This window comes from Cydia fagiglandana, chromosome 7 (genome assembly GCF_963556715.1).
Source record: "Cydia fagiglandana chromosome 7, ilCydFagi1.1, whole genome shotgun sequence".
Classification (NCBI taxonomy): domain Eukaryota; kingdom Metazoa; phylum Arthropoda; class Insecta; order Lepidoptera; family Tortricidae; genus Cydia; species Cydia fagiglandana.
In genome coordinates, this window is record NC_085938.1 from 4,848,336 (window position 1) to 4,859,729 (window position 11,394).

Here is an 11,394-nt window from a genome sequence, read left to right on the forward strand (position 1 = left end):
AATTTCATTGTTTTTACCTTTAATTCCGACGTTTCAGCTGAGTTGCACCAGCTGTGGTCACGGAAAGACTGACGTCCCAACACCCCCGACCCCCCCCCCCCCGACCCGACCGGGGGGGTAGACCCGTTTGTGTAATTAAATATGTGTACAAAACGCGAGAGTTTAAAGTGTTAAATTAAAGGTGTAAAAAGCTCTTTGGCGACCTGCGCGCTGGCTCTGCGCTGAGCTGAAGCTTGGTGACTGCAATCAATTTTGGTAACATACTTACGGGTATTTACTACACTTCTGCTCCCGAACAATCTGAAACCATCGACATGAGAAGAGTGCGCAGTAGGGTATTGTACCTACTGTGTTTAAAATAAATTATTTTACACCATGCATGAAATAAAGCACCAGATAATTATTAAAAAAACACAGATAGAAGTTATTTTTAAACAATTGGATAGAAAAAAGAGTAAACAAAATCTACCCTAAAATTCTTAAGCCAGTTGAGGGTAGATGGAAACATTACATGATCAAATAATGTAGGTTAAAGTCAGCTAGGTCGTTCAGTGATAGATCCAGGTAGTTTTAATTGTATTTGGTTGGTTAATCACAATAAATGTTATACCTACCCGAAAATGTACACATTATTTGTTTACTTTTATTTAAGTAGGTACTTTTTAGGGTTCCGTACCCAAAGGGTAAAACGGGACCCTATTACTAAGACTTTTAGGGTTCCGTACCCAAAGGGTAAAACGGGACCCTATTACTAAGACTTCGCTGTCCGTCCGTCCGTCTGTCACCAGGCTGTATCTCACGAACCGTGATATGAAATGATATGAAATTTTCACATATGATATATTTCTGTTGCCGCTATAACAACAAATACTAAAAACAGAATAAAATAAAGATTTAAATGGGGCTCCCATACAACAAACGTGATTTTTGACAAAAGTTAAGCAACGTCGGGAGTGGTCAGTACTTGGATGGGTGACCGTTTTTTTTTGCTTTTTTTTCGTTTTTTTTTTTTGCATGGTACGGAACCCTTCGTGCGCGAGTCCGACTCGCACTTGCCCGGTTTTTTTAAGATAGCTGACCTAATTAAATATTTACAAAGAAGTTGACGGTTGTTCCTTAAGGCCCCGTAGGTTCAGGCTCTCCTCTCACTCTCACTGAGCGTAACGTGAGCATAACGACTGTGCGTGCCCGGGGTCGTAGAACTTGGATTATCATGTTTATGAATTTGAATGTTTTGTAAGTTTTAACAAAAACAAAACTTAATCGATGAGTTCTATAAAAATTAAAATTGGGCATTTAGAAGCAATTTTCATTATTATTGCTTTTGTGCAATAATTGTTGAACATAAAACCGATTGCTGCGCACCGAAGGTGATCAAGAAGTGCCAAATATGCCACATATGCTATAAAAAAAACATCATTTATCTCCAATATGGAGTACCTAAATTAGCATACCGTTTCTTTGAGAAATTACTTAATTTAAACTCAGGAATGCACCCTTGATTTCGATCCTCCTCCTGGCCGCGTAGCCAAGATGCCGATCGCTTACGCTCAGTAGCGATCGAAACGCAACCGTCACTGTCGCACTAATATGGAAGTGTGATAGAGAGACATGATGGTTTTCGTTGTCGAAGCGATAGCGATTGTAACCTTGGCTAGGCCGGCTGTTTCGGAGATCGGTTTTCCCGAGGGTCTAACAGTATCAGGTTCTTCGAAAAAGGAGTGTACAGGTTTTCAAAAGTAGGGCACCGGGCATGTAACAGCTATTGCAGGCGTCCACAGGCTACGGTGACTGCTTACCATCAGGCGGGTATGCTTGTTTGCTAGCGATGTGGCATATAAAAATAAATCGCGCGAATTAAGATTGTCATCGATTTTATTGAATAAGATTCCGTTAATTCTCAGAAAAAGCTAAGAGCCCCCTCCCCCTGGAGAATAAAATTTGTATCTAAATGTGTGCCCCCCTGCCCTTCGCCATCGGCCATAGCAATTAACTGCCCCCCCGTAATAACCCATTAGCGGCGACGCCCTTGTATCATACCTCTACCGACCGACCCTATAAAAACAAGCACAAAAATGTGCTTGTGTTTTTGTCTCTGCTATCTTGTTCTGTCTATAGGCCACCAAACGAAGGAAAAACAGGGGAAATAATTCGTGTATGAGCGAATTTTGGCATAGTTGTAGGTCAAGGTGCCTTACACAACATATTGAAAGTACTGGTGGATGGGGGGTGTGCTAACGGGTGGAGGGGGGTTAAAAGGTCCCTTTTTTTAGGTTTTCGTAAATAACTCGTAAACGGTGGCTCATAGCAAAAAATGTTCTTATACATAAGTAATCTATATAAAATTGCCTACAAGAAAGATTCCGTACACTTTTTTGCTAGGATCAATATTCAAGAAGATATCAACACGGGAACGTTAATTAAAATCAATTTTGTGGTCTGTTTTTTTATATTTTCGTATATAACTCGTAAACGGTAGCTGATAGCAGAAAATAGCAAAAAATGTTCTGAAACGTAAATAATCTACACAAAATTTCCTACAAAAAAAATATAGTACATATTTCGCAAAGATCAATATTTATAAGGTTACTAAAGAAGGAATGTTATTTATAATCAGTTCTAAGGTTCATTTATTTTAGTTGTTCGTAAATAACTCGTAAACGGTAGCTGATAGCAGAAAATGTTCTACAACACAAATAATCTACATAAAATTTTCTACAAAAAATATATTGAATACTTTTCACTAGGCTCAATATTCAAAAAGTTACTAAGCGAGAAAGTTAATTATAATCAATTTTAAAGTATCTTTTTAGTTTTTCATAAACAACTGGTAAACGGTAGCCCATATCAAAAAATGTTCTGTTACATAAATAATCTACATAAAATTTCCTATAAAAAATATACGAAATATTTCTCTCTGGGACTAATATTTCAAAAAATATAAAAGGGGGAATATTAATTACAATCACTTCGCAGGTCCCTTTTTTTGCTTTTTCATAAATAACTAGTAAACGGTAGCCCATTGCAAAAAAAAACGTTATACTTAAATAATTGTGATAAAATTCTCTACAAAAAATATTATTTATACTTTTTCGCTAGGATCAATATTTCATGAGATATTAAAGGGGGAAATTTAATTTTAATCAATGTGTCTGTTTTTTTTTTTAGTTTTTCGTAAATAACTTGTAAACGGCGGCGCATAGCAAAAATTGTTCTTATACATAAATAATTAACATAAAATTGCCTACAAGAAAGATCTAGTACACTTTTTCGCTAGGATCAATATTTAAAAAGATACTAAAGAGAGAAATTTAATAATAATCAATCTACACATAATAGTAACTTTATTTTTAAGATTGGGACGTATAGTTCTATAAATAAAATTTCTAATTATCTTCTAAAACTACAAAATCATCATCATCATCATTGCTGACGGTGATTTCGATGAGGGCTCCGTTAGTGCATGAGCCAGAGAATACTGTAACTAGACGCACTAGCTGATCTAGTTAACATAAATAATGATTGACACAGCTGATCAATCGATCTATATTATTTTCATAAACTTTAAAACCTCAATTATTATATACAAATGTTAATTAAAATAAATACATGTAAGTAACTATAATATATGCATTCAGTAAATTAATTTTAAATAACAGCAAAACATTCTCACGAGAAATTCGAAACAACAAACAAAAACTTAACTGAGTCAAGTTTGTATTGGGCCATTAATCAGAAAAACTGATTCGCTGAATCCAAAGAGAATGGAATGTGTATAGAGAATTACTGTCGGTGAATTTTGTAGTCACGAAGATTATGCTGCCATCTGTTGACGCAGTATTGAAACTAAAGATGAAAATGTATAAAAATATCAATAAAACATATATATTTACATATAGACATAAATGATTTTTATTAATTTAGGAACGCCATGTGTTTTGATCCATGTTTTTTTTACATTGATGTGCATTAGAATTGTTGAATATCAAGAGAGTGGCGCCATCTGTTAGAGAGTGGCTTTGTCTTGATTTCCGAGGCAAGGGGTTTCTTTTGACTTTGCTTGTCTTATGGGATTCACATCTCTTTGCTAAAACTACTCAAGATTGGAACTCGAGTTTAAAGGAAATAAATAACAAAGTTTTTATTTTGAAGTGCGCCTAACGCATCAAATGCGTCAAACGCGTTTCGTTAATGTCTTTTATGGTTATAAATACCCCCACGCCAAGCTGGGAACGGTTTATTCTATTTTTGTCCGTCGGATTGTCACGATCTCTGGCTCGCCCGTAGACGTTAAAACAAAGGTGTTATTTTTACGGTTGAATGTTTGACATTACGTAGCTACTATGCTGCTTTTTGTCAGACTGTTCAATTGCTAGTTCAGTGTAAATACTTACGTGTGTTTTGGTGTTTTTGTGTTTTAGAGCCAGATTAGTGTCTGATTGCACGGTCAATCAACCGAAAACGCCTAACCTAGCGGTGATAAGCAGGCTTTTCCGGGAATCCAGTAGAGTGTTAGGTCCAGGTCGCGAGAGGGGCCTGGCGTCAACCTTTTTACCTACACAGGTGACGATTATACCTCTTACGTTATCTTCAAGGTCTGACAGAGGGATGTGAGGATCTCACGTGTGGATCATTAAGAGTAATCTTTACTCACTGAAATCTGTTGGTAATTGAAGAAGCGTGGTCTTGTTATATATATTTATATATTCACATTTTATATTTGGAATAGGGCGCCTTATTCGTCAGTACCCTTGGCTACGGCCTATACTGCGGAGGGAGGCAAATTACACAGACACTAGGGTTTGCAATACCTCGGTTTTGTCGGCCGAACGTTTACAGCTTAAATTAGGGTCCCTCTCACACACTTCCCCCCCTGTAATACTAGAGGTTCGCTTCTAGTCTTACACATTAGAATAGGTGAAATTGGGGTAGAGTTAGGGTAGAGTCATTATTTGGGTGTTAGGGTTAATTATTATTTCTTTCTTTATTATTATTTATTCTTTCACATGTATTTTGGTTACATACAGTGTTAAAACCATTAGAGTGTTAATTGTTTTAAAATACAGAATAAATTAAAGTCTAGTTTTAGTAGCATATGGATGGGTTACTGAGGCTCGTATATTAAATATGATTTATAGGTAATACATTTTTATATTTGGTGAGATAGGGGAACAAAGTTATTTGAGGACATACTAAATAATTTTGTTATAGGGAGCTAGTGACAGGCGAAGCAGTTCACTAGTGACAATTTGAGCTTTTCTATATTGGGTATCTAAGGGTTAAAAAGTCATGTTTATTAGACGATCGCTTCAGTATTCCATACATTTATAGTATATTCAGATAAGTTTCTTGGCGTTTCTTCTTGTCTGAAAATAGGTTCCGAATCGCAGATAAAAGTAAATATTACATAGTGTTTAGGAATACCTATTAAAAACAAAACAAAATAAAATAGGTATTATTTAGTTTAGAGACCCGACTTCATCCGAGGCGTGACAGTAGATAAAGTATGTTTGTACGTATTAATTTTTGCAACATTTACATATGCATATTTTCCTTTAGCTAGCTAGATTAGCGAATGGATATAAAAGGAAAATATAATTACAAACAACAAGGGCTTACACTACTGTTCATGGTAACTGGTCACGGTAGGGCTCGGTAGAAGATAAATTCTAAAAAATATAATTTATTATTTAATTTTTTTCATATGATAGTGTTATAATATAGAATTACAGTAGAAATATTTACAGTTACATAGGGTATTTTAGGGGTAGTATTTTAAATCCAAATCTAATCAGTCTGCACATAAAAGACGAAGGGTACTAAGGTTCACAACGTATTAATTTCACTAGACGATCACATGGCCAAATTTATTTATTTTTATTTATTTATAATTAATTCTGGATGAGTTTTATTAAAGTAGATTAGCTAATATTGGGTTAAGGTACAATACACCGCAGACACTGGAGCACGAAATTCCTGCTTTCCGGCAGATGCATCGCGCCCCACACCCGGTCGTGCATCGGCAAAATATGGTGTTGAGAATGGAGTCAGGTGCCACTGGGTCGTTGGTTGTCACCCTTTTGACGTTTCCTGCAGTAGTGAAGTCGACAGTAGCATTATTGCAACGCGACAATAATGCCGACTGCATTACTGCCGCAATTGTCAAAATCAATGTTGCTTAGTAGATATTTGCTATTTGCGACAGTAATGCAGTCGACAGTAATGCGGTTGGCAGTAATGTCCCGGTGGAATACTGTAGCAGTAATGCTGGCGTAGTCTGAATCCAAACGGTACCTTAAGGCTGATATGAAAGATGTAGTAGTAGAAATTTTCGCTGTCTTCGGGTAAGTCTCGGTAGCTCAGTTGGCTTGGCAGAACAATGGGTTGGTTCCAGAGTGTATATAATCTTTTTTGTATGAAATTTTATGTAGATTATTTATGTTCATGAATATTTTTTTGTTATGGGCCACCGTTTACGAGTGGGAGCATAAAATTGATTATAACTAACTTACCGGCTTTAATATCTTTTTTACTATTGATCCTAGTGAAAAAGTGTACGGAATCTTTCTTATAGGCAATTTTATGTAGATTACTTATGTACAAGAAATTTTTTTGGTATGAGTCACCGTTTAAGAGTTATTTACGAAAAACTAAAAAAAGGGACCTTTAAACCCCCCTCCACCCGTTAGCACACCCCCCATCCACCAGTACTTTCAGTATGTTGTGTAAGGCACCTTGACCTACAACTATGCCAAAATTCGCTCATACACGAATTATTTCCCCTGTGTGGCTGTTTTTGGTCTTCATTTGGTGGCCTACTAGACTGCTAAAATGTTTGCTTCCAACTTTGCTTCCAAAATGTCCGAAATTTGGATGAATTCGCCGTCATCATTACAATTTGTGTAAACTTTGTTCATGTCCAAAATGACTATTGTTATAATACAAAGGCACAGACGTCATTGTTATTCATGCATATTTCATTGAAAAATGACATAAAGAGATAATTTATTAGCCACTCACATGCTTGATATTTTTCAGTGACCTCTATTATTATAATAAAACAAGGGTGACAGCTGGTAGCTACAGTTACCAAAAGCATGTGAGTGGTTATGTCGATCTATGTAAACAGAAATTATACTTACATTATAGGTACTTATAGTAGGGGTACAGGTATACCAAGCGGCTGCCCTTGTCCGTGTATCTGGAACGCTCGCAGCTCAAGCAGCACCCGCCGGGGTCTAAGGATATTCGTTTTATGTCTTTCCCATCACGGAACCATGGTGTTCCGGACCTTTGGGAGGCGTGCGCGGAGCCGAAGCCAACACGAGCCCTTTTGACACTTTATTAATGAAATGTAAGGGGTAAACCGAGCGGATGCTGCCCTTACCTGTGTCATGGGACGCACGCAGAGGCAACACCCGCCAGGGTGTAAGGGCGAATTTCGGTTTTCGCGGTAGCCGCTCAGATACCTACACAAGAAGTACTTACAGTCACGGAATTTGAAGATTTGTTACATTTCGATTCTATGTAATGGCATTAAGGTTCAAAAGTTACAAACTTTCAAATTCCTTGTCTGGTACTGATGAGTGGCTACCGCGAAAACAGAATTTCGCAAATTGCGGGGATCTTTCCCTTTTACTCCAATGAAGGCGTAATTAGAGTGACAGAGAAAAATGCCCGCAATTTGCGAACTTCGATTTTCGCGGTTATAGCCCTGGTGTATTTTCGTCGATTTATAACGCAATAAGTGACTAATATATATTACGATCGTACCAAATATAATTATGAGTTTATACAGCTTTTCAATTGTTTGCGTTTACTTACGTCCGAGCTGAGCGGAAATAATACAGAGCTATTATTCCGAATACCTGACCATTTTTCGAGTCGATCATTAAATTAACCAGTATAACGGTATCTCTGGCTACAAGTAGATATTATGGAGCTACAGCTCAAATTAATACTGGGTTTGTCAAGCGTTGGTCTTAGGAGTAGGAATACAAAAACAAGGTATTATCAGAGGGTCTTCAAAGCTCCGCGCAGTATAGAGGTAGCTGACAATGAGGGCGGAAGTAATAGCTTTAAGCGTGATAGTTTGTGCCTGTTTAGTCGGTGAGTAATTAAGAAGAAGTCCTGTGAATAAATAACTTTTGTGCAACTTTGAGGCTTATGGTTGTCAGGGCTCCTGACCATCAGTCAGTCAGATAAATTGTTTGTAACATTTTTCATTTGTCAAAATTAATCTCTGTCAAAATTAATCCCTCCGTAGATTCCAAACTTAAACTCATCTTATAGTGCAATTAGTGCATTGAGTTGAAACATAATAAGTATTTTTATTTCAGAGTCGGTTCCGTTCCTAGAGCCGGCTGGATACGTGGCGTCATACCCGGATTATGGCTCCTCAGGGCAAAGCACTGGCGCAACAAACGACAATGCGTACGATCAGCAACCGAACGTAGCCGTGCCTCTTGCCGGCAACAATGACTATACGAACAGCTACGAATCCAACAACGGCTACAAATATGCACAACCAAGTTATGAAAACGTGGCGCAGCCCCGTGTTAACACTTGGCCAGCACAATTGCAGCAACTTCCACAGCCTCCACAACTTCCACAGCCTCCACAACTGCCGCAGCTGCCACAACTGCCACCGACAGGGTCATACTACCAGCAGAGTTACCAACAACCACAGCAGAGACCAGCCCCAAACAGCTACGCTTCTAGTTCTAGCTCTGATAACTCTCAAGCGTACGATAACTCTGGTCCTCAGAAGACGTACCAAGCTCCAACGCAAGCCTATATAGCACCAGCTCAAAATTATGAATCCCAGAGCCAGTTTTACCAAGCGCCTGCTCAAAGCTACCAATCATACCAAGCACCAACAACATACCAAACAAATCAGAACTACCAGGTTCCAAGCCAGAACTATCAAAATCCATCGTACTCCAGCAACCAGGTGCAGCCAACATATACACAGGCAATAGCATCTAACCAAGCCCAAGCGAATAACTATGTCCCAGTTCAGCCACAATGGTACTCGGAACCAGTGTTGCCGCTGCCTACGCATCCCGAAGGTATGTTTATTCTGTCCACAATTCCATAACAACAAAAAGGTAGGGATATTTTTAACGATTTTAATCCAAGACCTCATGATTCGTACTTTTCATATCTAACTAACAATTTTGGTAGACAGTGAGCTTAATGATTTTAGTTTCCTGTAGAAGTATTACAAGACTTACATCTATAGGTACATCCACAAAACAATTTTGCTTTATGTAACAGTGACTTGCCATTTGATAATATTAGGATAATAGGATGACGTTACAGGATGACTCTTATTTTTCAGGGCATAACGTGCAACAAGTCGTTTCTCATCCGCAAATAAAAAAGATCCTGCAAACCTCCGGCCACAAGGGGAGATACCTTGTAGTCCTGCCGAACGGAACCATCCAGCACGTAGACAACCTCGACACCGTGACAGCCAACCATCCGAACTACGTGATCGTGAACAAGAACGGCCAACGAGTGGGCAGTGCCCATGCTCAAGCCCACGCTCACGCTGTGGCCATAGATACTAGACACGCGTCTGCCAACGCTGTAGCTAACGCCCAATCGGGATCCCAAGTAGGACCAGCTCCAGTGATCCCCTCACGAACCCCGTCTGGCGCTAGCGCGGTAGCGACAGCGATAGCATCGGCTGGGGGCCCACCGCCGGTAGGCCCAATTATTGCTAAACCACCTACACCACGAACTCCAACTATACCATCAACACCGCCTACAGTAACTCCACGTACTCCAAAAACACCACCAACCCCACCCACTCCACCAACCCCACCTACACCACCAACGACACCAGCTCCGGTAACCCCACCAACCCCAGCTACACTTCAGACACCAAAAACCCCGGCAACCCCAGCCACACCTCAGACACCAAAAATCCCGGTAATCCCAGCCACACCTCAAACACCAAAAACCTCGTCAACCCCAGCCACACCTCAAACACCAAAAACCCCAGCAACCCCAGCCACACCACAGACACCAAAAACCTCGTCAACCCCAGCCACACCTCAAACACCAAAAACCTCGTCAACCCCAGCCACACCTCAAACACCAAAAACCCCGGCAACCCCAGCCACACCTCAAACACCAAAAACCCCAGCGACCCCAGCCACACCACAGACACCAAAAACCTCGTCAACCCCAGCCACACCTCAAACACCAAAAACCTCGTCAACCCCAGCCACACCTCTAACACCAAAAACCCCGGCAACCCCAGCCACACCTCAAACACCAAAAACCCCGGCAACCCCAGCCACACCTCAAACACCAAAAACCCCGGCAACCCCAGCCACACCTCAGACACCAAAAACCCCGGCAACTCCAGCCACACTTCAGACACCAAAAACCCCGGCAACCCCAGCCACATCTCAAACACCAAAAACCCCGGCAACCCCAGCCACACATCAGACACCAAAAACCCCGGCAACCCGAGCCACACATCAGACACCAAAAACCCCGGAAACCCCAGCCACACCTCAGACACCAAAAACCCCAGCAACTCCAGCCACACCTCAGACACCAAAAACCCCGGCAACCCCAGCCACACCTCAAACACCAAAAACCTCGTCAACCCCAGCCACACCTCTAACACCAAAAACCCCGGCAACTCCAGCCACACCTCAGACACCAAAAACCCCGGCAACCCCAGCCACACCTCAAACACCAAAAACCCCAGTGACCCCAGGAACCCCAGTTACACTACACACTAAAGCAACTCGACCACCGCGGAGACCAACTGTAGAAACTTTTTCAAATGGAATTCAAATAAGTTTTATATAGAAATGACTTCGAGTGTATTACCGTAAAATGGGGTGAGTTGGGTGAAATTTAACATTCAAACCTCGATAAAATTTTATTTTTACATGTGAAAACTGAATGGTGTATACGTATAATAAGTGGTTCGGACGTTTGTATTTTATTTTGGGTAGTTCCATTTCATAACTTTGACGATAAAGAGGAAATCCCACCTCACCCCGTAGTGCCTCGTATTTCACGTATTTGGGGTGAGAGGGTTTTTCATACAAAGGTGATTTTGGAAGATTCTTGGATCGATTTTTTTTTATTATGCGTATTACTATAGCTCCATTTTAAATTGGAATACATTATTTTTGTAGCAGTAGCCTTAAAATCCCTTCTCACCCCCCTCTCAAACCTTCTCTCCCCATTCATAACCCAACTCTCCCCGCGAAACCTACTCACCCCGTTTTACGGTATTTTTTTATTAACTCTCATCAATAAAGATGCAAAAGATTATACCTACTTTTTATATATAAGCTATTTTTCTTTTAAATATTTCTTTCCATAAAACGAAACGACACAAACTTAGTGCTAAGCTAA

The 11,394-nt window shown here is 39.9% G+C and overlaps 1 protein-coding gene across 1 annotated transcript; it reads left to right on the forward strand.

Annotated features, from left to right (window-relative positions):
• Positions 1-7,909: 7,909 nt before the first annotated feature.
• LOC134666176 (DNA-directed RNA polymerase II subunit RPB1-like) lies at positions 7,910-10,249 on the forward strand. Its single transcript, XM_063523329.1, has 5 exons — positions 7,910-8,109; positions 8,340-9,071; positions 9,344-9,656; positions 9,779-10,190; positions 10,238-10,249. The coding sequence occupies exons 1-5, from the start codon at positions 8,058-8,060 to the stop codon at positions 10,247-10,249; spliced, it is 1,521 nt and encodes a 506-aa protein (XP_063379399.1). The 5' UTR covers positions 7,910-8,057.
• Positions 10,250-11,394: the final 1,145 nt, after the last annotated feature.

Coding starts and splice junctions, on each gene's coding strand:
- LOC134666176 (XM_063523329.1), top strand. CDS start 8,058: ATGAGGGCGGAAGTAATAGCTTTAAGCGTGATAGTTTGTGCCTGTTTA. Junction 8,110..8,339: donor AGTTTGTGCCTGTTTAGTCG/GTGAGTAATTAA, acceptor TTTTTATTTCAG/AGTCGGTTCCGTTCCTAGAG. Junction 9,072..9,343: donor GCTGCCTACGCATCCCGAAG/GTATGTTTATTC, acceptor CTTATTTTTCAG/GGCATAACGTGCAACAAGTC.